This window comes from Gymnoscopelus braueri, assembly GCF_963280865.1.
Source record: "Gymnoscopelus braueri genome assembly, chromosome: 13".
Classification (NCBI taxonomy): domain Eukaryota; kingdom Metazoa; phylum Chordata; class Actinopteri; order Myctophiformes; family Myctophidae; genus Gymnoscopelus; species Gymnoscopelus braueri.
The window spans coordinates 46,116,942-46,143,726 of record NC_137615.1 but is presented as its reverse complement, the minus strand read 5'-3'; the positions used below and the strand labels follow the sequence as shown (position 1 = coordinate 46,143,726).

Genomic DNA, 26,785 nt, shown 5'->3' with positions numbered 1-26,785 from the left:
GACAATACCTTCCGTAGCACAGTTTTCAGCATGAGCATAGATAGTTAGATATTTTTTTTGTTTGAAACTTTTGGTATCCCAAATTTCGATTACATTTCGATTTCATGATTAGATTCAAAATTGATTTTCGATTAAAAACGATTCTCTATTCATTAGAATTCTCAATAAATGTCATGCATGTCATTTCATTCACAACACTTCCCATTACATAGACATAAAATGTCATCAATCATTCAATAATACCTGATAATTTTAAACCCTGCAACAATTAATCAATTAAATTGACTAAAAGCCCTGCAACAATTAATCGATAAAACTGATAAAATTAGCTGCTAATCATTTTAGTAATTGTATCCCTATGAACAGTGTTGAGTCGGCTGAAACGGATTTCGCGACGTTCGGTAAATTTATTCGCTTGCTCAATATTGATTAATTTCACATTTGCAACAGCTAGTTTGACATTTTGTGAGCTGTTCATGTACAGTTTAAAAAAGGAAAAAGAAAAACTTCACGAACACCTCTACCATCTGATTGGTCGCTGCTCGTTGACGCTTCAATGTAGTCGCTACATTTGCATATCTATGAAATTATTTGAGCTTTCTTTGGTCACCACTCACCAAGTCACTTGTTGTGACGTTGTCGCCAGGCGTCGCAGCGCTCCAAGTTGCTTAGTGTTGCCAGTCCCCATAGGAAATGGGTATTAGCCCACTAGTAGCCACTCTCCTTGGTGCGTGACAACTACGGAAGCTGTGAAGACAAGTCTACATAACTGGCAGCTTAAAACTAAAAATAAATATATTCTTGATTGTGAATCGATTCATAATTGTATAAAACTCGGGCGCCCGCCCCCCTAGCCGCGCACAGGGCTCTAGTGAGGGCTTGCTTATTTTGGGGTTACAAAATCGTGGGATAATTTTTTTTACAACTAATAAAAAAAAAACGCTGTATAAAGACGCTGTATTGTTTGGGATGTGGATGGCACGAAAATGATGGACATATTAGCGTGAGTGTGGTGGGATAGAGACATGACCAAACAAAAAGGTAAGCAAGAGCGGGGGTTGAAACGAAGGGCTCGCGTCTGTTGTTGTGCAGATGCAGAGAGATTTCAATGGCGGCCGCTTCGTTTTGCGTCGGGTGTGGCCGTCGGCGCTCGGGTGTGCTCACGGTAAACGGTGCTAAAGTGTTTCCCCGTCCGGTGTGGTCGTAAATGTGGTTAGTTGAATAAATTATGCTCCCAGGAGGCAAATGTGTAGTGAGTAATGAAAAGTAGCCTACGCCACCCGTAAATTCATGGCGCACGTTGTGGCTAGTGTTGTGGTGACATGTGATATGTTGTTGTTGTGTTTATCCCGAAACAATGAAATCAGTGTGGCGTCGGAAGCTGGGAGATTTCCCAAATGTATAGATAGATAAGTATTGCGACTTGTATACAAATAAGTATTCCCCCCACCCCTAATAAATAGATAGATAGATAGATAGATAGATAGATAGATAGATACACTAGATAGATAGATGGATAGATGGATAGATGGATAGATAATCATGTTTATTTGTTTTTGCAGGTGCTGTGTCTCAGCCAGTGGTCTCTGTAATTGGAATACATGACGATAGCTTATCTTATTCATGTGATTCCGGGTGCTGGTATCCAGAACCTGTGGTGTCTTGGCTGGACGGTGAGGGAAACCCCCTCCCTGATGAATCTTCAGTGACAGACAGAGATCCTCACCACTGTTACATTGTCAAGAAGAGTGTGACAGTGAGGAGATCAGGTCAAGTGATCTGCACAGTTCATCAATCACTCTTAAACCATACTGTTGAAATACACAGTTATGTCTCAGGTAATGGAAAAATAAAGTTGATTCTGATTCTGGACCTTTCCATCACTCTTTAACACCTTGAGGAACCTCAGTATGACTTCTGTCATACTGTAAGATTGTCAGTGTAATATTCCATATGGTGGGGTGGGAGCTAAAAAGACATATGCTGCATTAAACTAGATACTAGTCTGACAAAGGGGGACTTTGTCAGACTAGTATCTAGCATCATATTCTGTCTTGCACACCAGTAAGGGACTGGTTATTTACCAGAGGTTGGTATGGCCCAGAAGAGGGGGGGGTCATCAAACCTTTTTTTGAGCCCTGGGGGGGGGCATGTTTTTATTTATTTTGGCTTTAGGGGGGTCATACTTAACTTTAATTTATTGAATTATGTATGTTAAAAATGTTTATGGTATCTCCCACAGTGGGAGTCTGTTTAGTTGCGCAGTGAACAAGAGAGACAATGTTGCCAGATTGGCAAATTTTAAGTTATTGGGCTGGAAAAAATAGCATTGGGGCCCAATGCTATGTGCCCGCCCAATGAATGGACGGGCACATTCGCTTGCTTTTTAACATATCTGGCGTTTTTTCCCCACGTAGCAGCAGCACATTGGCAGCGGATGATTCAAAATGACTACCGGTAAACGGAAATATCTCAGCCGTGCCCAATAGAGTCTAGAACAGCAGAGAAAAAACGAAAATATAGCAAAACTACTGAAAATGTCTTCAATATTGACTGCAAGTAGGCTACCAAGACTTTCTTTACAGACTGTCTTGTGTCTAGACAGAGCAAAGATGTCACACTCGTTTCCTCATCAAATGTAAATATGAGAGCTGCTCACATCCTACCACTGAAAGAGCGACAGCTCATCCGTTTTCCAATGTTGACATTGCTCTCAGAATGTATCTCTTCCCTGTATCAGTAGCGGGGAAAGATAATTTTGCAAACTGGAAATTATCATAAATAGACTGGGGAGTGCATCAATTCATGACAACAGACTGAACCATCTGACTTGTCCATTGAATCACCCGTTGCATCAATTGGATTGTTCCGACCTTATAAAGGACTTCGCCTTAAAAGAAAGCACTACTCATTTTGGTAAGTCAAATATACAACGTGCAGCGCTTAGTATTCATTTATATATACCCTGTATGCTGTGTTTGGCTTCATGTAATGTATGGTTGGACTTGGACATTGGGCAGCGCCGACTGCTGTGGTTTCTGAGAGAATGTGACAGCTGATGTGTGGTGCAGAGGGCTTGCAAATATGATTACACTTTCCCTGTGACGACCGGCTCTATTAATAGTAGGCTAATTGCAAAGCACTAATTATAGTAATTTTGATAATGTCTATAAATAAACAATGTTGTTGTCTATCGATGCATGCGCGCATTACGCACATACATTACGCATGCCGTCTGGTCTGCTGGTGTTTGAGGCACGCACGCACAGTCACAGACACACTTTCCTAGAGTGGAGGAAAGTTTGCGGGGGGGGGGGGGGGGGCTCGGGATTTTGCGCTACTCCGCTGACTTCACGTGAATAAATGTCTCCCCTAGCTGCCAGATTCATATTTAAACCTAATATTGAACACAGTGTGAGGTACCGATCAGAGGAACGTGGCAAGTTTATCAGTACTGATTAATTGTGTGTGTGTGTGTGTGTGTGTGTGTGTGTGTGTGTGTGTGTGTGTGTGCGTGCGTGCGTGCGTGTGTGTGTGTGCGTCCGTTATTGTGTTTGCCAGATGTGTCGCATTTTGGTTTGTCTGACAAGCTACTCTTTCTTTGCACTCTGTGGTTAGTTAGCCTTCATTTTGTTATTTGATGCTTTCATGCAGATATGAAGCTTGGAGGGGGGGTCATGCATTTTCCTCCAGTCACTCAGGGGGGGTCACAGAAAAATATTTGGAGGTCGGGGGGGTGTCAAAAAAAATAAATAATCACATCTGGACCACCCCCCCCTGGCAACTAAATAACGACCAGTCCCTAACTTGAATATGGTGAGTGACAAGCTACGGAAAGGTAGATTTTAGCCAACGCTCTCATCCAGAGTGACTTACTGTACAATGCAGGACACATGGCTGTTCATTTAGACCTGACAGGAATGAAACCTGTGAGCAGTAACTCATAAAAAAAATAAGTTAATTTAGAGTAGCCAATATTTTTTAACCCCTTTTTCTCTTCCCAATTTAGTCATTATGCCAATTGATTCTTCCCCACACACATTTCAGTGTTGTCATTGCTGATGTATCCTACTGACTCATCTGCCAGTGATGAACCCCCACCGGGAGGACGTAGAGCCTTCGTTCTACTCCTCCCGCCCCCAACACTCCCTGCTGACAGGTGCCTCAGCCCGTAGGAATAATGATCAATATCACCCTCCCTGCCCGGCTAACCTCCCCCGAACACGGGCCAATTGTGTTCGCATAGACGCCCAACAAAGCCAGTGCACCATGGTGGATTCGAACCCACAACCTCTGTGGTGGTGGGCAGGGACTTCACCACTGCGCCACCTGAGTGCCTGTAACTTCAGACATTTTAACACCACTATTGATTTGCTTGATTTCATATTATAATGTTGACAACTGTTGTGCTAACTGTCTTTCAGACCAAATGATGAGTCATGTTCAGTCAACAAGGACAAGCGTACCTACATGGATTACATTGATTACAGTGATGTTGACAGCAATAACAACAATTCTGTTTTTGAAATGGCGCAGACGAACTAGTAAGTAATTTATTTTTTTTGCCTAACTTTTGCGACCAATGAACATTTTGTTGCACTGGAAAGTAGGTGTACTCCGGAGCCCTGATATGTACGTATGAACGTAACTTTTGACTTTGTGTCGTGCATGCATTAATAAATAAGTGTATTATTACTAATATAATCCAATATTTCATATAATTTCAGGTGAAGACATCTACCAGGGTGAGAGACTTTAACTTCAATATATTGATTATATTGATCATTGATTGGTTTATGCAGGAAATGTTGATATTGTATTTAGGGCTGACCCAATCTGGGAACCCATCGCCAACTGAAAATGAAAAACAGCGCCCTCTGCTGTTTGTTCTATGTCTGTTGGCTCTGGGCGGAAGAAAACGTAGAGCCAGAGCGCAAAGGAAACCGGTGTTTTGTATGCCTTCAACGCGTCACTTCCGGTTGGTGCGACTATGTTTTCATTCCCACTAACAATATTTCTACACGGAACACTAACACCACTTCTCCCAGAGAACATCGATCGTTTTGGTTATAAGCCCACTTGTTTCTATGATGAAAGAGTAAGTTAAAATGTGAATATCTTTCCGTGGTTTTGTCTGCTCCGCGGACGTTATTGTTAAATTAGTTTCGGTTTGTTTCGAGGGGGGAAGGATGGACGGACACGTGAATCCCGCCCACTACATTTGATTGGGTAAAGCGCGGCCCGCTTCCTGATCTGAAGGCACGCCCATGCGCACTTGTTATGACGAACCTCCCCGACAGATTCCAACGCAGTGCAGAATCTGTTCTTGAGAGATTAGGGCTGACCTAAATAGTTCGAATATTCAAAGCTTCGTTCGATGGCACCGGATTCAAACATGAAAAAAAAAGTTGGCCGTTCTTTAGTTTATATATATATATATATATATATGTATATGTGTTACATATATATATATACACGCAATACTTTTTTCCCCTCCTTTTTTTTGCTGCTGAGTGGACGGGTCTGAGCGACGGAGCGGACGGGAGCGGAGCAGGGGCGGGGGAGCAACATGAGCGGATAGTGAGCGTGACAACAAGTGCACCCCCCCCCAGGGTCTCGTCGTTTGATCATTTTAAGGTCCAGAAGCTTCCATTTTAAAAAAGAAATCGAAGGTCAGCCCTAATTGTATTTGTAAGTTAACATTATGTGAAACATACCTGCAACCTTTCCTCCTATAGATCGTTTTCAGATTATAGTATTATGGTTAAGTAGAAAATCCATCATGGAAAAAAAAACACATAAAATGGATCTACAGTACAATTTGATTTAAAGGGACTACACCATGAATTTGAACTTTTCCTTCTTTTTTGTGTTTTTGGTCTCCCCTACCTACCATCCCAAAAAATACCCCAGTTTGAGCACTCAGGCTTTCACAGCATATCTGGGGTTTTATGTAAATTGGTCTCAAAACAGGCCAAACTGATTTGGCCCCGAAACTAGCGGTACAATCCCTCCCGTTTTTCAGTTCCAACTTTTTTTTATTTATTTTTTTTACTTTTTCCACTCAGAACCAGGATATAACATGCATACAAACTGGCTCAATAAAGCCACGTGCAAATCAGGACAATGTGGTATTGCAGGTGAAAGTGCTTTATAAGCCAGAGAAAAGTTAGTTGGAATGAGTGTATCTGAGGCTTGATTTAGGCTCAAACCTTTGGAAAAACGTTTGAGGGACATAAACTATATGATATTAAATATATAAAAAAAAAAAAAATCATGGTGTAGATCCTTTAACTCTTTGACTGCGGACGACGCGATAACGCGTCAAGTGCTACTTTGTCCAGTTGGCCGTCGACGCGCTCGACGCGCTGGACGCGCGTTCATTGTTTAATCTCTGATTGCGCTATGCTGCTTAATATTCAATGTTATTCTCGAGTTCCACTTACTTCACGGACATCTGCATCCGGTTTCATGACCTGGATTCCGTTTCCGGTTTTTGATTCTTTTCCCCAGTCATTTTCGTCCAAAATAGGTAAATAAACGGTCTTTCACACGGTATGACGGACAAACGGACAGTTTCTCTTCTATAATCTATGGTCTGGGTGACGATCAGTCATCGCCGTCGTATATCACAACGTAATTTTCGCCGATCAAAACAATGGGGGGGACGTCACATCCGTTTTCATGTTTTTCCTTGTCTAATCTATGAAGAAGGGTGAGAGAGACCCAACGACATGATCAAAGCTGTCATGTGCTGCGCTCTAGTGGCGGATTTGTGCTGGGTCTTTACATTATGTGTCCTTAAATTATTTTCATGAGAAAAATTCAAAATATAAAAATAAAAAAACACGAAAATTGCTGGCACTGGGGGAGTACTTTATGAAAATACTCTGGCAGTCAAAGAGTTAATTTGATCCTGGAATTCATGTGAGCTTCTGAAATAATGTAGCTATTGTGTTTGTATGAGTCAACATTATGTGTAACATCCTGTAAACTTTCCCCCATATACAGCATCTAACGAGGCTCAGTGTGTGGGTGTGGGTAAGTAAAAAAATATTAGATGCTGTAGTTCCACACAAGTAAAAATCTTATATTATTATATTATATTCAGAAACACTATCTGGATTCATACATCTATGCAATATCACTTCTAAATGATCATGATTCCATTGATGTCAGGCTGCATTCACATTCTAATTACTTGCTCCTGAACAATTCCAGGTGCAATGTCAATCACAATACACAATGTAAAGCAAAACACTATTCATTAAACATTAAAATCATGCAACTCAGTTTGTGTTCATACCGCTTGTCTTTACGGAGGCATAAACATATTTGACCATTAGCCTACTTGGGCACTGTGCAGTTACCACAGGAGTACTTAGTAAATGTTGTTTGTCACCTTTCAGATATTTTTGTAGCAAGTATTTGTATGCGTAAATATTTTTGTAACTATGTCTATGGCTTCTATAATGAATGTTGGGGCTTTTATCAGGATTTTCTTTTCTTTTTTAAATAAAATACCGGTAGAGGGACCTTTATGTCTGGTGATTTCCTTAAACTTTGACTAATCAGAAAAGAGGGCAGAGCTAAGTAACTACAATGAAGGACAAGGACTCTAAACCGACAAACTGTTCAAAAGTTAGGGCAAAAGATAGAAACTATCAAATATTGACCAATCAGAAAAGTGGGCGAGGCTAAGTAAGTAAAACCAATGAAGAACAAGGACTCTTAACCAAGTCCAATGAGGCCACTCACAAGTGGCTACGACAAGCAGGTCAAATGTTATGGCAAAATATAGGAATTTACAAATATGGACAAATCAGAAAAAAAAGTGGAGCCTAGTTACGCCAATGAAGGACTCTTATCTGAGTCAATTGATATCACCCACAAGTCTGTATGGCAATCGGCTGAAAAGTTCCATAGAAAAAAAGGAAAAACATAACCCTGTAGATCGGCTGTTTTCTTTTCCTGTTTGGCAGTGAAACATGGAAGTTTGACGCTTCGCCACGGTCAATAAATTAAAAATGTCTGACAAACCGGTTGGGTTTAGGCCAAGACAATAATAGCAAGACTTGACATCTCCGGTTTACTTCCCGTATCTGTATTAAGTAGACGGACGCCTTCCAATGGTAGAGTGAACGTGAACACAGCTTCTGAACCATTCTTTAGCCCCATGGTCACTGAACTAAATATTGGACCCGATCATCACAAGCCACACAATCTTCCCAAGATTACTTATTACATACTAAAATTGCTTTTTCCAGAGTGTCAAATCAGGAGAAAATTTACATTGTTATCGACCTTTCTCTTTCCCAGCAACACACTCTCGCGGGATCTACAGTAGTACCAGTAAACATAGGACGTTCGAGAGATATGCCGCCAGACACCGGCGCCCACTTAGGAGACCATTTGGAGGATTTGTGTACCATTTTGCCACTAGTGGCTACAATTTTTGCTCGGCCTGTCGTCGCGGGCACTCGCGCCTGGAGGCGCTCGGGCACGACGCCTCGGCCTCAAGGTCTGCTGAGTCGGCGCGCCTCCGTCATGGTCCAAAACTATACTTTATCGACGAAAAAAAGTAGTCTGCGGTTGTTTGAAAAAATATTGTCCCATGCGGGACACTCTCAGTGGTAGAGGATTTAGAGTCTACTGATTAGCGAGGTGCGCCACTGAGGCCGGTGCTGAAATTGGGTATTCGGGCTTCGGGGCGAGGCTTCCCCCAACTACATGCAAAAAGGCTGTTCGCGTTACGCACCGTTCAAAAGGGCTACAGGCTGCAATTCTCCACAAAACCTCCTATGACAGACAAAGTGGTGTTTTCTCGTGCGTCAGGCCAAGCGGCCAGGACGCTGAGAGAGGAGGTTGTCTCTCTCCTGAGCAAGGGGGCGATCAGAGAATTTTCCCTGAATTTTCTGGTGAAAACGAAAGGGGGGGGGGGGGTAAGACCCATTCTGAATCTGAAGGGCCTCAACAGATATCTGAGGGTTTTCAATTTCCGAATGTTGACGACCGTGGCGTTGTTACGCACGATACGTCAGGGAGATTGGTGGACGAGGATAGACCTCAAGGATGCCTACTTCCATATTCCAATCTACCCTCCGCACCGAAAGTTCCTGCGCTTCGGCTACGAAGGGAAAGTGTACGAGTACATGGTGCTCCCGTTTGGTATGTCGCTGAGCCCACAAGTGTTCGTGAAGTGCACCGATGCGGCCATAGCTCCACTGCGACGACAGGGGATACGCCTGTCGACTTACATTGACGACTGGCTGTTGGCTGGGGGCTTGAGGGAGAAGGTGGCGCGGCATACAGAGGTGGCCATCGCACACCTGACGTCCCTGGGTTTCACTATCAACGTCCAGAAGAGCGTCTTGGTCCCGTCCCAGCAGGCCACCTTCATAGGGATCTCGCTGGACTCAACCACGCTTATGGCACGCCTGTCCCAGGACAGGATAGCCGGTTTTCTGGCATGCGTGCGGTCTCTTCGCCTGGGGCGTCGAGTCACGTACAGGCTGTGCATGCAAGCGGCGGGTCTCATGGCATCAGCCATACACCTGATCCGTTTGGGCAGGCTCCACATGAGACCGTTTCAGAGGTGGATGTGGGCTCTAGGGATCCCGCCCACCATGGGTTCTCGGAGTGTGGTAGTGCCCCCACGGTGCGTGGAGGCACCGTGGTCGCAGGCGACTTGTCTTTCCGAAGGGGTCAGTGTAGGCACTGTGATATCGCGGAAGGTCATCACCACGGACGCCAGCCTCTCGGGGTGGGGAGCCGTCCAGGAGGGCTACTCGGCCAGGGGGACGTGGAATCCCGTTCTGCGGGAGGCCCACATCAATTACCTGGAGTTAATGGCGGTCTTCCTCGCTCTCAAACACTTCGAGGCTCGTATCCTGGGTTGCCATGTCTCGATCAGAACAGACAACACCACGACTATGTGTTATGTCAACAAACAGGGGGGCTTGGCCTCCCTAGTGTTGGACAGACTAGCACGCGATCTGACGCTTTGGTGCGACTCGTGCCTGGCGTCAATACGAGCGTTTCATGTACCGGGCCTCCTGAACTGCGGGGCGGTCCTTGTTGTCCAGGGTTCGGTACGGAGAGTGGTCCCTCAACCCGTGGGTGGCAGACCTGATTTGGGCCAGGTTTGGCCGGCCTCAGGTCGATTTGTTTGCATCCAGAGAGAACGCGAAGTGCTCTCGGTGAAGGAGGGGGTACCTCTCTTTGGGCGTGGACGCCCTGGCACACAGTTGGCCGAACGTACTAATGTATGCTTTCCCGCCACTGGGGCTGATCCTCCCAACGCTGGAGAGGGTCAGGCTCCAGGGTCTATCGGTATTGCTGGTGAAAGGGAGAATTTGAGTTTACGTGGTCTGCCCCCTGATGTAGTGGCTACCATCCAGGGCGCAAGGGCCGTTTCCACGAGGGTGGTGTATGACGTCAGATGGAACATGTTTGTGTCATGGTGTCAGGAACAGTCACCGTCAGTGGTGGCTTTCCAGGCTCCGGTGTGCAGCATCCTTTTCCTGCAGGACAGGCTAAGTCAGGATCTGGCTTTCTCGAGTGTTAAGGTGTAAGGGTTTCGATGGCAAGTCGGTTGGCCAACACCCGCTGGTGCGCCGTTTTATGAACGATGCTAGGCGAGCTAGGCCGGTTAACAGGTCTCTGTTCCCGGCCTGGGACCTGGCGGTGGTGCTGGAGGCACTCTGCCGTCCTCCGTTCGAGCCTTTTGAGTCTGCGGATCTGAAGATCGTTAGTCTCAAGACGGTCCTCTTGGTGGCCCTATGTACGGCTAAACGTCAGTGACATGCAGGCACTCTCAGTGAGTTCGGAATGCATGTGGTTCTCGGGCGACGACAGGAGGGTTCTGCTTAAACCCAACATGGCGTTTGTCTCCAATACCGGGGTGGTGGCCCAGGGCCCAGTTGAGCTGGTGGCTTTCCATTAAGTGTGTCACGATACTCGATACGTATCGAAATTGAACCGAAAATGACGTTCGATACAGTGTATCGAAATCAAAAGCCGTATCGCGATTCAAGGGTTAATAAAAAAAAAAATACTCCCGCGCATGCGCACATCCAATTGCACGTCCGGGTGAAGCCAGCGATGGTAATGATGATACACAAACGGAAGAATTGGAAAACCCTCCCGCTTCCTTTAAGTCAAAAGTCTGGCAATATTTTGGCTTCCCAGTGAATTATGAGGGCACCCGACGTGTTGTTGACAAAACGGCTACCGTTTGTCGATTATGCTCCACATTGATAGTTTCTCCGTCTTCTCTTTTTCCCCTCTACACCTATACCTCTCGGCCAAAAACGCCTCACAACGCCTCGCAGCGCGAGGCGTTGTGAGCTTGTAGATCTGCTATTTTTGGCTAAAGTTCACTTCAGAAAAGGGAAGGGGTTAAGGAAAAAATAAAAAAAAAGCTCTTACCTGTTCAAACGATGTGAACATACTTTAAAGGCGTCTCCAGACCAAACAGACTACTTCAGACTACTTCAGACTACTTCAGACTGCAACAGACTGGTATTCGGTTGGCAAAAGTTGGCATTTAAGTCTGTCAGCCGACTGGCCATTCATGTGCTAATTTGACTTTTAGCCTGCCAGCGTTGCCAGGTCTGCTTATTATAAGCGACTTTGGGCTTGTTTCCCTGCAAAGCCACTTGTACATATAGTAGAGGCCCTAGGAGGGGTCCACGCGTACCCTCTTATTTTTTTTTCTAGTTTCGATTTTTGGCATCCATAGGACCTCTAATATAGGGATTTTGATGATCCCAAGAAAAAAAGTGGTCCAAAGTGTGTTTTTTTCAATGTTTTATTACCCCTATGAGACCTGCAGGATTGCTGGCTGAAATGCCAGCGAGACTGTCTTTCGGAGACTGTAGCATGCTCAAATTTAGACGTAGCCCAAAGATAGAGATACCATTTGATTCTAGACAACCTCAGGTTTCCAATGGGACCAACCTTGTCATGCTACCTTGTCGGGAAGGGGGCTAAATACCTAAGGATTCAAAGTTAGACAACATTTTGTCGAGGGAAAAACGTCCATCACTGTTTTCCAAATGGTCCCCTGAGCTGTCACCTTGATATAAGTGAATTGAAATGGGTTACATGTATACCTACAAGCCTCCCCTGTACATAAATGCCACATTTATGCCAATCTCATGCAGTTTTGGGCAAGAATCATGCAGTTTATTGCATGCAGTACAAATATGTAATTTCCGCCTATTGTAAAAAGGAGACCACTTTACTGTATCTATAGCTGTATGAGACCACTGTACTGTATCTATAGCTGCATGCATGAGACCACTGTACTGTATCTAGACCACTGCACTTCATCTCTTTCTATATTAGACCACTGCATCTATAGCTGCATGAGATCATGTACTGCATCTTGACCACTGTACTGCATCTATAGATCACTGTACTGAATCTATAAACCACTGTACTGCATATATATACCACTGTACTGTATATATAGACCACTGCACTGTATCTACAGTATAGCTGTATGAGACCACTGTACTACATCTGTAGACTACCTACTGTATCTATAGAATGCTGTAATAGACCACTCTAGTGCATCTGTAGACCCCTGTCGTGGTATGTAGACCATTGTAGTGCATTTGTAGCCCACTCTATTGCATCTGTAGACCACTCTAGTGCATCTGTAGACCACTCCAGTGCCTCTCTAGCCCACTCTAGTGCACCTGTAGACCACTCTATTGCATCTGTAGACCACTCTAGTGCCTCTCGAGCCCACTCTAGTGCACCTGTAGACCACTCTATTGCATCTGTAGACCACTCTAGTGCATCTGTAGACCACTCTAGTGCCTCTCTAGCCCACTCCTAGTGCCTCGCTAGCCCACTCTAGTGCATGTGTAGACCACTGGCGTGATCTGTAGACCACTGCAGTGCATCTGTAGACCACTCTAGTGCACCTGTAGACCACTCTAGTGCCTCTCTAGCCCACTCTAGTGCCTCTCTAGCCCACTCTAGTGCACCTGTAGACCACTCTATTGCATCTGTAGACCACTCTAGTGCATCTGTAGACCACTCTAGTGCCTCCCTAGCCCACTCTAGTGCACCTGTAGACCACTCTATTGCATCTGTAGACCACTCTATTGCACCTGTAGACCACTCTAGTGCATCTGTAGACCACTGGCGTGATCTGTAGCCCACTCTAGTGCACCTGTAGACCACTCTAGTGCATCTGTAGACCACTGTAGTGCATCTGTAGACCACTCTAGTGCATCTGTAGACCACTCTAGTGCACCTGAAGACCACTCTATTGCATCTGTAGCCCACTCTAGTGCACCTGTAGACCCCTCTAGTGCTTCTATAGACACATCTGGAGACCACTGTAGTGCATATGTGGACCCCCCCTCCCATTGAGTTGTGTTGAGTTGAGATGCAGTAATCTATATATGCAGTACAGCGGTTTAGATTCAGTATAGTGGGATATAGATGCAGACAGTGGTCTCATGCAGCTATAGATACAGTACAGTGGTCTCATGCAGCTATAGATACAGTACAGTGGTCTCATGCAGCTATAGATACAGTGGTCTCATGCATGCAGCTATAGATACAGTACAGTGGTCTCATGCAGCTATAGATACAGTACAGTGGTCTCATGCAGCTATAGATACAGTGGTCTCATGCATGCAGCTATAGATACAGTACAGTGGTCTCATACAGCTATAGATACAGTACAGTGGTCTCATACAGCTATAGATACAGTACAGTGGTCTCATACAGCTATAGGTGCAGTACAGTGGTCTCATACAGCTATAGATACAGTACAGTGGTCTCATACAGCTATAGATACAGTACAGTGGTCTCCTTTTTACAATAGGCGGAAATTACATATTTGTACTGCATGCAATAAACTGCATGATTCTTGCCCAAAACTGCATGAGATTGGCATAAATGTGGCATTTATGTACAGGGGAGGCTTGTAGGTATACATGTAACCCATTTCAATTCACTTATATCAAGGTGACAGCTCAGGGGACCATTTGGAAAATAGTGATGGCCGTTTTTCCCTCGACAAAATGTTGTCTAACTTTGACTCATTAGGTATTTAGCCCCCTTCCCGACAAGGTAGCATGACAAGGTTGGTCCCATTGGAAACCTGAGGTAGTCTAGAGTCAAATGATATCTCTATCTTTGGGCTACGTCTAAATTTGAGCGTGCCACAGTCTCCGAAAGACAGTCTCGCCGGCGTTTCAGCCAGCAATCCTGCAGGTCTCATAGGGGTAATAAAACATTGAAAAAAACACACTTTGGACCACTTTTTTTCTTGGGATCATCTAAATCCCTATATTAGAGGTCTTATGGATGCCAAAAATCAAAACTAGAAAAAAAAATAAGAGGGTGCGCGTGGACCCCTCCTAGGGCCTCTACTATAATAGGGATGTTCCCAGCGTTTTTTCTTCACTGACGTGCAGTGGTGTAAAGTAACTAGTACATTTACTCAAGTACTGTACTTAAGTACAATTTTGAGGTACTTTTACTTTACTGGAGTATTTCCAATTGTCTATACTTGTACTCCACAACAATTATTTGAAATGTTTAGTTACTAGTTACTTTGCAGATATAAATTATTCATTATGAAACATACATTAACCACTTTAGCCCTATTTTATACCTATAAGCTATTTGAAAATAGCAGATCTACAAGCTCACAACGTGTTGTGATGCACGCGTTCTGAGCTTGTAGATCTGCTATTTTCAAACATTTTAGTACTTTTACTTTTGGTACTTTAAGTACATTTTTATACCAATACTTTAGTACTTTTACTCAAGTAAATGTTGAATTCCGGACTTTTACTTGTAATAGACTCAGAGTACATCTATTGCATTCAAGCCTGGAATTTCGTCATTTTAGGGGCAAGGCCACTTGGCCTTTGGTGTTGTAATTTTTTGGAGGGCACAAAGGCCAAATGCCAGGGCAGGAAGGCCATCCAAAAAAATAATAAAGATTTTTAAGTCCAAAAATGATTTTTAAAGATTAAAATCGAAAGTCGAATCGAATCGTGGATTAGGCGTATCGTTACACCCCTACTTTCCATCCACCTCCTTTCGCTTCGGCGGAGGATAGACGGTTGCACTGTCTCTGTCCATGGAGGGCTTTGAAGCTCTACTGCCAGAGGACAGCGGCCGGCCGTGTGTCGACACAGCTTTTTGTCTCCTTTGGCCGGGGTGGTCAGAGGAAGGCGGTGGCTAAGCCGACGTTGTCCAGATGGATCGTGGATGCCATCAGGCTGGCCTACGTGAGTGGTGGCGCCCCAGTTCCGGAGAGACTGAGGGCTCACTCTACTCGGGGCGTGGCTGCATCTTGGGCCCTCTACAAGGGGTCTCGATTCGAGAGATATGCTCGGCTGCAAACTGGTCGTCTCCTTCGACTTTTGCGACCTTCTACAGTTTGGATGTGGCGGCGTCTTCAATGGCGCACACTGTCCTGGGTGTAGCAGCTGTCTCTAGCCAGGGGAGGGGTGAGCAGGCATACGGCCTTGCTTTCTCTCCCGGTTTCTTCCTCTTAGGTCCCCTTGGGCCCGGCTTCGGGTTGGGTCCCAGGGGGGGAGGCCCTGTTTCCCTCATTTTGGACGGGATAGACCTGTGTCTGCCCATTAGTTGAATGAGGCACACCTTGTGGTCTGTCAGGGTCTTTCCTTCTTTTACTTATCCCGCACCCAAGCCCGGTGGGCTGGGGCGCCTGTGAGGCCGACGTCACGCCTGTGGGGGCGGGGCCTGGGGTCAAGGGCGCGTGGGTCTGTGAGGGTCGCGTGACTTATTGCCCCAGGGGGGTTTATAAGGTCCCATAGTGAGTATATTATGAGAGAGGTCCAAGAAACTCGAGGTTACAAATGTAAACCCGGTTTCTTTACTCTCGGAGTAATATACTTACCTAACACCCCTTTTGTGCGCATTTGGCGTGCAGAGGGAAGTTTGTTTAGAGGGCGTGGTTAAGTCACACAAGGGGTTATATACCCCTTCCGGACTGCCGGTCGCGTGACATGGCCCTCAGAGCCAATCAGAATTGGCCCGGGAGTGTATGTGTGTTTTGCTCTGTGCATCGCCTGGGGGCGCTGTTATCCCATAGTGAGTATATTACTCCGAGAGTAAAGAAACCGGGGTTACATTCGTAACCTCGAGATGTGGCCCGCATGGTCCATAGGTCAGTTAGGTCAGTAGTGCATGAAAAGAAGGGATTCCCCTGAAGATTCTCAATGATGGAATCTTGTTTTTCATTCCATAGGGCAGGGATTTTTAGAACATTTCAGTGTACATAAAATAATTCTGTGAAGGAAGGGCATATCTGTTATATAATTATTGAAGAAATTATTTGGACCCAGGTTTCTCAACGGTACAAACAGGGACCTGATCCATGCATAGGTAGGCTACTCTGTTACAGTATGGAAAGAAAGTTACATTGGCTCTTAAAAATAGACACACTACCCAAATAAATAACTGGAGTACTCAACTAGGTCTGCACATTTTATTAATTTGCAGGGGTGACTGATGTTTCATAACTGAGACTGTTATAAGACGGAGCATACCTTGTATATTGAGCATTCCTGGATTATTCACTAGATTATTCCTGGATTGAGTTCACTAAACATTTAACCTGCTGCTAAATGGCACTATCCAAAAGTCTTAAGAGGAAAGTTGATAGTGAGTACTCAACTGGGTCTGCACATTTTATTAATTTGCAGGGGTGACTAATGTTTCATAACTGAGACTGTTATAAGACGGAGCATACCTTGTATATTGAGCATTCCTGGATTATTCACTAGATTATTCCTGGATTGAGTTCACTAAACATTTAACCTGCTGCTAAATGGCACTATCCTAAAGTCTTAAGAGGAAAGTTGCTAGTGAAAACTAGACATTTAAAGAGGAATGGAGAGCAAAGTAAGCGTTCATCTGGTTTTGTCAATGCAAAGCCATTCATAAATTATGACTGCTTGCAGCAAATTTAACGACACCACGAGACGAAGCATAGTATCTTAATAGGTGGTCTTTCCACCCAAGCCTGGCTTGAAAGCACAAGATTGAAACACTGATAGGCATTGGTATGCTTACAGTAGCAGGTGCTGTGTGCATACTTGCCTGTCAGTGCTTCAATCTGTGCGGGATCGTTCCACTGCTTGATTGTCTGTGCCCAGCCCTGGTATAGTATTCACTCTCAACATGGATAAAACATTCTTCAGGTGGGGATATATTCTCTATTTGGAAATTATAGCTACGGTATATGTTGGACTGTCGGTCCGATATGGTAAAAAACAACAACAGACACAAATATTCTCCAAATAATCTGTCGGCCCAGATGTTATTGTTGCGCGGCCGGTTCTGGCTTGTGGACACCTATTGCTGACCACTGATATAGAGTGTATATAGTATTATACAATTGATAATAACCTTACACAGTGTCACTTTACTTAAAGGTCACAAAGTCATGCCATGGAGTATATTAGTATGATACCATTGCTAATAACCTTATGACTTTGACTTTGACTTTATTAATTCATGCTTGCAGTGGAGCCAAGGCCCCACTGAAAAAACTGCAGAACTTTACATTTGATGCATGATAATAATAATAATAATAATAAAAATAGATTAAAAACACAAAATTGTACAGGTTAAAACATTTTCAGGGCAGCAGAGCATGGTCATGTATGCAGTTCAGGTGGCCATACTGTGTTTTGGCAGCTAAATAGTGTCATTATATAGCCTGACTGCAGTGTGCACTGTTGAATTAGTCAGCCTGTTGGTCTTGGCCTTGGGTTCAGCCAGCTTGTGTTGGTTCCTCAAAGTCCTGGCAGTGCAGCTGCCTCGTGTTGGAGGTAGCAGGTCATGCAGAGGGTGTTGCTCATCGTGCATGTCCTTGACCATCTTCACTGCAGCCTCCTCCCTCCTGCTCTGGAGTGATGGTAGGGGTTGTGAGATGTTACCAGCTCTCCTTTTGATGATTTTACAGGCACGTGTCTGGACTCGCTCTAGCTCTGCCTGTTGTTTCTTAGAGCAGCCCACTAGGAGCACTGAGCTGTATTCCAGACACGGCCTGATGAGAGTGGTGTAGATGGTGACGAGGTCATCTGCAGGTAGTCCGTGTCTCGCCATAACCGTGAGAAAGTGCAGCCGCTTGGAGGCAGTTTTTATTGCATTTTCAATGTGCACATCTCCAGTCAGGTTTTTTTATAGTCACAAAGTCATGATATAGCATAGTATTGATGTTAATAAGACATTGTTCCATTCAGAAACATAATTTATAATGTGTTGTGATTCGTAGAACACTTCTCTATGTGATTTATAATAGACTAAGTTTAAAATGTGCTATTCTGCTGAGATTATAGTACATTATTACCAGCACTTATAATACTTAATACAGTACATCTTGTCACAAGTTGTCATGCATCATTATAAACATTTATAACAAGTGTTATGATGCCTTATAAGTGCATTATAATGCGTGACTTTCATATAAAGTGTCTAAAATCCCCTGTGAATAAAAGTTTGTATGTCAAAAATGAGCCTCAGTGAGCCAGTTAATATTGTAGAGATTGTGGCTTTTCATAAAAAGGTGAATAACTCAAGAATGTGTTCACATAACCCCCAATAGTTTTCATGCTCATCAGCAGACGTAAGCAGAGGCTGACCCTTCATTATTGGCCCATGAAAACAAAATAAATCAGATTTAGGCCTAACGGCCATGCCAATATCTCCCCCCCAAAAAATAACTCCAGTGGGAGAAGGGGGTCCTTAATGACCCCTGTAGGAATATGATGCTGGTGTGCTGACTCCTTGGTCCCGCAATGTATATATATAGACATATAGACATATTTTGGTTTGTTTGCTTCTGTTAAATCTGTCTTTGATATTTTCATTCTGATATTTTATCTTACAGCCATTCCACTGGTTGAATTACCACAGAGTAAGTAACCATTCTGAGTTTGACTCAATAAAGTCTCTGCCTGTAAACTATAAACATTAGATATAAACAGCTGCTTTCATGGTGTTCTACCTCTATTTGCAGAGACTTGGAGACAACAAACAGAGGTTCTGAACACAGAGGGAGAGACCCACTGATGATGAGGATCTGACAGTGTTATAGTCCATCCAACCTTTATCTGGTTATTTTGGAAATAACCAGATAAAGCCTTTTAAATAGACACACCACAATTTACAATCTGTTTTTGTATTAATGTGCAAAACAAGAATTCAGCTTTAACAACGGGATACCAGATTAATATGCAGTATGAACATTATGTGAGGGATAGGCCCAATTCCAATGTCCTCCCTAAAGCTTTAAGCCCTGAACCTTCACAGAAATGTGATTAATGATGGAATTGTCTGCATTTGACACATATATTCAAAAGTTATTTTTAATTAGTAAATCTTTGATAATTCACTTTTGTATTGCTTTGATTGATTGATTGATTCTTTAACATGATTATTAATAGTACAGATAGCACAATCAAATATTTCAGACATGCAAAAGTGTCACTTTTCAGCTACAGTCACCTTTTTGAACCCAAATAGGGCAATTGTGTGACACCTGACCCGAAAGAAAACAACATGTTGTCACCTTTTTCACCTCGGGGCTGTTTGCATTCCTTTATGCTAAAAGGATAACAAAACAAAAAACTCCCTCTGACATTTGAACACCTGTTCAAATGGCCATTGCAAATTGGCCTTCCTTTGATAGGTTTCAATTGGCTCTAATTAATAATAAGCTTGTCTTGAACTCCGACAAAACAAAATGCATGTTATTTCCTAGCTCTCCCAACACAAATCCCTCTACAGGTATTCATACAATAAAAGGTGAACAAAATGAGCTGGTCACATTTGATAAATATCTGGGCATTTGGCTAGATGCCAAGCTCATTTAAGGTCCATGTGGAACACTTCACCAAAAGACTAAGAGGGCCGATTGGTTTCCTCTACAGAAACAAGTCTTGTTTTTCTCTTGTCATTAGAAAGACTGTCAATCTGTAACAATGTCTGTTTTGATTATGGTAATGTGCTGTACATTCTCACTCTCCACGCTGAAGCCTCTTGAAGCAGACTACCACAGTGCTTTGCGATTCATACTAGAGATGGTTTTCCGACCCAAGTTTGTATTTATTTATAAGGCCTTGTGTGGTAAATTTCCTTTGTATCTATCCTTGCTTTTAGAACCAAAGGTTACTGGACATTCAACACGTTCACAGACACACATTAGATATATCAGTCTACTGTAGTTCAAATCTTTGTTATAGTTTTTAATTAAATGTATTGTATTTTATAACTACTTGTTTTCATGCCGTTTTCAGGGTGTCCTTGAAAAAGAGAGCTTGCATTACATATATATATATGTATATATATATATATATATATATTATATATTCGATCAATAACATCTTTCCATTTGTTTAAAACTGAGCTGTCCTCTCACCTTATTTAAGATTTGTTTTTGGCTTTTTCTGCCTTTATTGATAGTTCAAGTGAAGACTGGCAGGGAAGAGGGAGAGAGACGGGCGAGACACGCAGCAAAGGTCGTCGGCAACATGACTCGAACCCGCGACACGCTGTCGGGCTTTAGAGCCTAAGTGCCCGGGCCGCTACCTGTTCATGTTTTGACTAAATCATCATTATAATAGATCTATTAAGCAATGATCCATTTATGTGCTCTGTGTATTGCTGCTGTTGTTAATGTGTTATTGTCTCCGCCAGGCCGAAAGGCATGGCGGTGTTTTGCACCCTGTCCGTCCGTCTGTCTGTGTGTCCGTCCGTCTGTGAACAGCTAATCTCTGGCACTGTTGGGCCGATCGTAGTGAAACTGTGCACACACTCCCTGGATGCCAGAGTACAACCTCTGGCCCGAATTTTTCAGATCGGCCTGGTATAGCGCCACATAGGAGGCCGATTTTTGCAAGCAAATTTTTTTATATTACTCCTACAGATTTTGTCCAAACATCACGCAAATCGGTACACATTATCATAATCCATCCTGATTGGCTAAGATTGGCATCTAAGGTTTTCAGGAGAGCTCGTTTTGAACAATATGCCTCAAATCATAAATGCAACGTCCCAATTGCTGTGAAACGTTGCACACATTCCCACTAGGCTGAGGAACACATGCCACCCTTTTCACATTGTCCTGTTATAGTGCCACCAGGAGGACGATTTTTGCTAAACACATTTTTTTATATTACTCCAACAAATTATGTCCAAACATCACGCAAATCGGTACACATTATATCTATAGTCATGTGATCAAGAGGGATCTGTCTGATTTTTCATATTCCATCCTGATTGGCAAATTCCAAACATTACTGGCCCACAATCACCTACCTGACCTGGCGGAGACCTGTGCTGGCGAGACCTGTGCTCCGAGGATCACTTTTTCTATAGTTGTTGTATGCAGTTGTTTGAACTGTCTGTTAAATATTATGAATGCATGTCTAAATGTATGAATTTTGTATTTTGTAATTTAATAACCCTAAAAGAAGGGGTCCAAAGGGTTAATCCCAATAAAATAATTTCAGACAAAAAGCCAAGGGGCTTGTTTACACTGTGGTCCATTGTATCTTCCACTTTATTTTAGGGCAAATAGACCAATTATTTGTTTACCAACATTGAGACTTCTTTCATGCAATCAATTCTCAACCTGTTGTTTTGGGGTGCGCAACCCAACCCCCTCTTGTGTGTTGGCTAGTGAGGCGCGTCCTAGCGGCGAACAGCCCTCTTGCATGTTGTTGAAGGCAAGGGGCCGGGGGGGGGGGCGGGGCTGGCGGGTGGGGAGAGAGCACAAGGGGGCGGGGCTGGCGGGCTAAGTTAGTGCAGTGAGTGGCAGTTGGGGCAAACGCAGTCCCCACCAATATTATTTACGATTCTGTGCCTATCGGTACATAACTCGGACGGCGCTTAGTCGACTAGCAGACCATCGGCCGGTCGTCGCGGGCACTCGCGCCTGGAGGCGCTCGGGCGCGACTCCTCGGCCTCAAGGTCTGCTGAGTCGGCGCGCCTCCGTCATGGTCCAAAACTATACTTTATCGGCGAAAAAAATAGTCTGCGGTTGTTTGAAAAAGTATTGTCCCAAGCGAGAGCCGAAACCAGACTCCCGGAGTTAGTGGATCGGTAGTCCAATGATTAGCGAGGTGAGCCACTGAGGCCGGTACTCAAATTTGGTATTCGGGTTGTATTAGAATGTGACGTCCAAGAGGGCCCCGCCCCTTGCCTTCAACAACATGCAAGAGGGCTGTTCGCGTCCTAGCGAGACCTGACAGAATGGGTTTCATTTGGAGCCAGTGTGATGTTGTCTGTTAAGGGGTCTATACTGTATATATATTTAGAGAATGTCATGTCAATTTGTGTAGAATGTTATTGAGAATCACTTTTTCACTAGCTTCTGCTGCCACTTATCTTGAAAAATAGCTAAATCCTGTCAAAATGTTAAGGGGCATACTGTAAATTCAATACACAGAGGTCACATACCAAATTAAATTAACTTTTAGGTACCCCCTTTATACCTGGGTGTTGGTGAGGTTTTGTAAAGGACTGTATAAGGGGATAGAACCCATGGTTCTATGGGGTTATGCTTCATTCGCCCCCGGGGCGTCGGTCAGGACACAATTGGACAGGAGATTGAAGAGGGTTTAGTTTGGCAGCTTTACTGAGTTGTAGGCAGGTACAGGCATATACAGGCATGGGTTGCAGAATGGAATGATAGGTACAGGCACTGAGTGCAAGTGACAATTGGGTCACTGACAATGTGGTTCTGCAGTAAATACAGAAAGAAACAATAACCGGTGTGAGTACCAAATACCATGCATACATACATCACAATATATCACATTACTTCAATAATATAATATAGTATGCAATATACTAGGCATCTACACTACACAGGTTATCACAGTACTTAAGTATCACTGTGTGATCAGACAATGATACCAATATCAAGATAAGTGCATTAACTTCCCCATAAACATAATAGTAATCAATACACGTTCAAATACAAGCCGCTCAGTAACATCACACATACATCAATTACTCCTGGTGATAATCATAACTTGAGCTGTGCTAAAGTGGCTTAATTGGACATCGAAGGGCCGACGCAGCTGTGGCACGGGACGTAATGGCGACGCCCGTGGAATACACATGTCCAAACATATCATAGACCTGACATGCTATAAAGTGCTTTACATATAAAAGAACACATGAGTCCTAAATGCACTCTCTCACATGTTACATAACATTACATCCCAAATGAAGTATAAAGGAAGTGGGCTTAAGGGCTTAAACCTTCTTATTGCTCTGGCATTTGGCCTTTGAGCCTCCTTGCCCATAAAATGACGAAATTCCAGGCCTGGGTGCATATTCAAATCATACTGTATCGTAGCTCTGTTGGGTGGAAACCCTGTCCAAAACCATTCATTTTATATTATTATTTTAACAACGTGAAAATAGTCACAACACCAGCTTGTAGAACTGCTATTTTCACTACTTTTGCGCGACACTCTTGAATGATGTGGCCTCATTAATTTGTGAAAAAAAGCTGAAATATGGGCCTGGAAGGTTGGCGTAACGGGCGCGTGCATGCGTGCACCTCCCTGAAATGATTTTTCCCCCAGGGTGTAACCTCGCGTCACCAGACTAAAACGAAAGTAGCCTAACGAATTGCGTTCCCTCCACGAGGAGCATAATCATGGAGTATTTTACCAGTTTCCAAGTCAATGTATTTACTATGAAATCATCGATGTGGATTTTTCTGGTAATAGGCATATGGACCGGCTGTTACAGTACTTCGCTGACAGGTAATATTAACTAAGTTATAGTTAGCCATGGTTCATATGACGCTCGTCTGTCATGGTATGACAGTCATGTTTCAGGGCTAAGTTATAGTATACTACTGGTAACCGGAAGACTCGCCCCAAAACACGCTTGCCCCCATTTTTTTACTGAGGTTACGTTTAGAAATAAGATTAGGTTAGGCATAGATAGTTTACTGAGGTTAGGTTTAGGAATACCAGGTGAATACCGCCGGTTTAATTGCCCCGGGGCGACTGTGTTTTGGGGCGAGCGTTTTGGTAGTTAATGGAGGAAGATGAGAGAATGAAGTCCGTCTTAATCTTGTGGGAAAGAGGAGATATTTTACTTAATGCACGTTTTCTGCCAATAAATGTCAAATGATATTAAACTAGAGGACAAAGCTGACCCCAAGTTCATTATTGGGTGAGTTGTGCAGTAGGCCTACAAGTTACAACTTTTAATGTAGTCGCAATGACTCCCCTTGCTTTACATAATCGTAATCGTAGCTGCCGCTGGCTATTGTGCACAAAGTAATATGTATTATTTTTGTAGCTGCTGTTCAATGTCGTGCACGACTGCTTTGCTTGCTCTTTGAGAGAGAGAGAGAGAGAGAGAGAGAGAGAGAGCGAGAGCGAGAGAGAGAGAGAGAGAGAGAGAGAGAGAGAGAGAGAGAGAGAGAGAGAGAGAGAGAGAGAGAGAGAGAGAGAGAGAGAACTAGACATAATTGCTGTTATTTACATCATAACGTTGCCCATGTGGTCCTTAAAACAAATAGTCTACAATAGTTGGTAAAGTAGACGGTAACAGGATAGGTGGGCACCAGGCATGCAATGCTCATTTGGTATGTTCTTGCTCACATTTCAATGACGTGACGCGCACGTCGCTTAACACCTACACTGCAAGTCACACAATGGACAATTGATATGCATCTAGGCTTATTCCTATGTTAATTCGCTAGGTGTGAATCTATGCGTGTGCTCCTGGTCAAATAGGTTCCAGCACGGCGTGCAAGGCCGTCCAGTGAGCATTGCACCCCTGGTGGGCACCAAGGAAGAGTGGGCACCTCAGTGTTAAATTGGCAATTTTTTACAAAATGAAAAAATAAATAATAATAATAATATATATATATATATATATATATATATATATATATATATATATATATATATATATATATATATAGGCTAGTAAAGTAAAGTATTTTAGAGTAAAGATTAGAACATGCTTAAACATTCCACAATTAAGGTAAACTTTCTCTACAATTGCTACAAAACCTGTATATCTAGTCCTTTTGGGGCATAAACAATAATTTGAAGGATACAATTGAATCTGATAATGATGTACCGTGCATGTTCACATCATGTATACTTTACATATAACAAAAAATTGCAATTTTTTTTTTGCATTTTTTTTTTTACATTTTGGACAAAATAGCCAATTTTACATTTTACATTTCCCAGATGTCCCTAGTGCCCACCTATCCTGTATCCAAATAGACTATTAGCCTTCTCCATTCTCTATGGTTTCTGGTAATATTATTGACCACTTATTTTGTATGGCTGTGGCAAAAATCTAATTTTGAGAAAATGTCCACCACAAGCTGGAATGGTGGTGACCCCTGTATAGGCCTACTAGTAGGCTACATTACAACAAATGAAATGTATTTACAGTGGAGTTGCGGACATGGCAGGGAGTGGCTGCAAAAGTTTGGAATAGGCAGTAGCTGCTCCAAACTTTGTGAAAGTGAAGTGTGATGAGCAAATAAGGACTGCATCATTATTAAAAACGTATAAAACCTTGGACACATATGATATGAGTGTCCAGTTCATGGCAGCCGCCAGTAGGTCCTATTGCCATGGCATCACTATGTTTCAAGCAAGGATTACCTGGCAATACTACATTTTCTTCCATTTTGAACACTTGAGTAACCTCTATTGAAAATGACATTTTACGTAGTGAAGAACTGACTGCATCAACCGTATTATTTGTATTATTATTATATATTATTATATATAGTATAGTATTATATTATACTATAAAAATATAGTTTTAAAAAGTCAAGTGGATGGCAGAGTTCACACCAACTATAACAAAATACAATGGTGAACGATATAGATATAGTTATAGTTATAGTGCTCAGTGTGAATGAACAACCCTCAACTTGTGTCTCTTTCCTCTCTTTATTAGGCCTACTTTAGAAAACTTAATCAGTGATTCACTTAAATGCTGCTGAAAAAATAAAGAATACTGTATATATCCCCAGCTTTAGAATATAATAATAAAAACTAAACTTCAAAATAGATTTATATTTTGTCATATGACAGTATTGCTCATTGAAATGAGCAGATCTACAAGCTCACAACACATGGCAGTTGTGAGATTGTAGATCTACTATTTCCGGCGCGCCATACATCTTTCAGTTCTGTCTCGACTATTGTTTGTGTGTACAGAACAGGAAATAGTTAAGCTTACGAGGGCAGTAGAGCTTGTCTAATTTCTTTGTCTGCAACTGGCCGGCTTCAACTCGTCGTTTATGGATATTTATGACTCTTCCTAATTAGACTTCTCAGCGGGGCACGGACAGTTCTAGCGAACCTGGCTAGGCTAATGCTTCACAAAGTGTTGCAGTGTCTCCATTCTCCAACTGTCATGGCCTGTCTGGAAAGCCTAGTGACACGATATTACTGCCGTTAAGTTAACTTCTCTCGTGAAGAGGGCATGACAGTCACATCATTCGGCTATGCAGCAGGCAGGATTACAAAATATTCTTCTGACTACAGTGACGTCACCCGGGGGGTGATACCAGGATAATATAATGTAGGGATAATGTAATATATCGGGATACCGATATATTACATTATCATATATTATATTTATATTGAGCTCATTGCTGAATTTCTTTATTTTAAATTTGTTTTAATGGTGAAAGTTGATGGTAAGCCCCCCTCCTCCTGACCATATTGTGATGAAAAATATTTATGGAATAAAT

General features: G+C 43.1%; 2 protein-coding genes across 4 annotated transcripts in view; both read left to right on the top strand.

The window, feature by feature from the left end:
- The window catches only part of LOC308098358 (butyrophilin subfamily 2 member A1-like), a 34,443-nt gene extending 12,901 nt beyond the window's left edge, over positions 1-21,542 (top strand). For both annotated transcript variants that reach the window (XM_080446676.1, XM_080446677.1), the window contains exons 3-8: positions 1,563-1,838; positions 4,425-4,544; positions 4,728-4,745; positions 7,012-7,041; positions 18,908-18,934; positions 19,037-21,542. In XM_080446676.1, coding sequence (XP_080302802.1) covers positions 1,563-1,838; positions 4,425-4,544; positions 4,728-4,745; positions 7,012-7,041; positions 18,908-18,934; positions 19,037-19,089 — 524 coding nt within the window. In that variant the 3' untranslated portion in view covers positions 19,090-21,542. The remainder of the gene's footprint in view (positions 1-1,562; positions 1,839-4,424; positions 4,545-4,727; positions 4,746-7,011; positions 7,042-18,907; positions 18,935-19,036) is intronic.
- Positions 21,543-23,674: 2,132 nt separating this feature from the next.
- The window catches only part of LOC308099338 (uncharacterized protein), a 35,933-nt gene continuing 32,822 nt past the window's right edge, over positions 23,675-26,785 (top strand). Inside the window, exon 1 of one of the 2 annotated variants that reach the window (XM_080448077.1) lies at positions 23,675-23,801. In XM_080448077.1, coding sequence (XP_080304203.1) covers positions 23,693-23,801 — 109 coding nt within the window. In that variant the 5' untranslated portion in view covers positions 23,675-23,692. Of the gene's footprint in view, positions 23,802-24,093; positions 24,220-26,785 lie in introns of those variants that run through there. The other variant, XM_080448078.1, reaches the window with a different exon arrangement.